Here is a 2,007-nt window from a genome sequence, read left to right as displayed (position 1 = left end):
GGGAAAGAGAAAAGTTCAGGCGTCTTAAAAGGTGAGCATCTACTCCAGAATCAGAAAGGGCACTGAGGAAGCACAGCCAATGCTAAAGTCAAGCTAGATGGGAGGTTTTCCACCTAAAACACAGTCTTCCTCTTTGGAAGATTGAAGGAGATCATTCAAAATCTGGTATCTTGGCTTTAGCACTGGAACCTGGCAATGTTAATAGAGCAAAGGCTTGGGAAGCCAGTGTCACCTCCCTGCATGGTGGATGCAGCATCATGATACTTTAATATTTGGGAGTGGTAAGGAGGCAAGACAATGCAAGAGCATTCCTTTGGGCATGGTGTAATCACCATTATGCTTCCACTAGAAGAGTGGTGCTCTACTGGCACATTTTACAAGCTACAATGTTCAACTGTCTTGAGTGTGAGAGCCCAGTCTCTCTGGATAGAGATGAAAGTCTTTGTTCACAAGACCCTGAGCTACACTCCCCTCTACACTGTGAGGGGATCACCTTGGCATCCCTATGTAACCAATGCCTTTATCCACTACTGCACAAGAGAGTCTTCGCCACAGTTGGATTTAGGGGAGTGAATTCACTGCATCTTGCAGACAAACTAGTTTTACCTACGTGCCACGTGCGTGTTAGGATGCTGTCCAGTCTGTGAAACTGGTCATTGGTTCTTTGCTCTTGTCTCTGTTCAGCTGGACCCATCCAACCATCTGTGCAGTTTTTCAACCACCTGCCTAATTATAGGGAAATACTTCATGGACCAGCTCAGTAACCTCTTCAGTTCAAAGAGCACTGAATCAAGAAATACAACTTCTCCCAGCATACTCATGGCTCCAACTCAGCCTCCTGACAGTTACTGGCTACCCTATACAAGTGGCTCCAGCTCCAGGTGTTTTTCTAAGCCACATTGTGAGTCTGCATGATACCTGCTGCCAAATGGGAAGGCCTCCATCCTTCCACATGTCCCTGCTGAATCCATCATGCTGGCAGCAGTTGTCAGCTGCCCCCACAGGGAAACAGCTCAGGAGTCTAAACCTGGAGACTGAACTGAGTGCCCTGGAGCCCACCCTACCCCTTCCGCAGTAGGAGCAGCTAAGCATGGTCCTGCTGCAAACTGGATGGGGGACCTGAGCCAGCTAAACATCACCTCTTTGCACCTAATTGAGTTAGTGTTTGGAGAGAACAAGGATAAAACAAGCCATTGGCTATGTGGTTACTTCCAGTGACTCCTTATCCTAGCAGTCTGCTGAACTAACAGGACCTCTGTGCCCTGCCCCCAAAGCTGAAAATACAGGGCTGCACAAGGAAGAGGCTCCCCTCTACACTAATAATTTTTTTGGAAATTAGATTCAGACAGCATGTTACAGAGTGTAACAGGTTAAGCAGCAGCGGGCAAGAACACTAATAACCGAGCCCAGCAAGCCACACCTCCATGCACCACCAGGACGCATTTACCTGCATTAAAGACATGGACATCAATCTGCCGCAGAGTCTCATAGTCTTCTCCAGAACAATATCCACCAAAGGAATAGACCTTGTGCCCGACGGCCACAGCTGCGTGGTTCACCCTCCGTGGCCCACCTTCCAAGTGCACTGCCCACCGTAGCATTCCTCCCTGCAAGACAGGCAGTCTTCAGGGCCCCCAGTGCCACAGCCGCATGCTTCCTGGGCCACCACGATGTCACCTGGCTCTGTAACAGAGACAGAACGCTAAAATAACACAATCCATCTCGCAGGTCTTCCTACCTTCCTTGAATGCCAACTACAAAGGTCACATTGCTGTACCCTCACTCATCTGCCTCCCAACTGGAGGTGGTTTTACTCTCCCCTTGGGAAGGAGACACAAGGCAGGTACTGTAACCTGAGCAAAGCTCAGAAGAGCAAGCAGAGATGCCTTTGCATACAAAAAAACCTCAGGGCAGCTGTACAGGCAGCTCAAGCCAAGTACCTTTGGCAAAGGCGGCAGAGTGCTGTGTGCCCGGCCGTGCCCTGGTCATGTACACTTCATGTACACG

The 2,007-nt window shown here is 49.5% G+C and overlaps 1 protein-coding gene across 1 annotated transcript in view; it reads right to left on the bottom strand.

Moving 5' to 3' along the window:
- Nucleotides 1-1,687, bottom strand: part of KLHDC3 (kelch domain containing 3) — a 14,871-nt gene extending 13,184 nt beyond the window's left edge. The window contains exon 1 of the mRNA XM_010283848.1: nt 1,448-1,687. Coding sequence (XP_010282150.1) covers nt 1,448-1,601 — 154 coding nt within the window. The 5' untranslated portion in view covers nt 1,602-1,687. The remainder of the gene's footprint in view (nt 1-1,447) is intronic.
- Between the last annotated feature and the right edge of the window lie 320 nt (nt 1,688-2,007).

Source organism: Phaethon lepturus, unplaced genomic scaffold (assembly GCF_000687285.1).
Source record: "Phaethon lepturus isolate BGI_N335 unplaced genomic scaffold, ASM68728v1 scaffold44033, whole genome shotgun sequence".
NCBI lineage: Eukaryota > Metazoa > Chordata > Aves > Phaethontiformes > Phaethontidae > Phaethon > Phaethon lepturus.
This window is presented reverse-complemented; position numbering and strand designations above follow the sequence as displayed.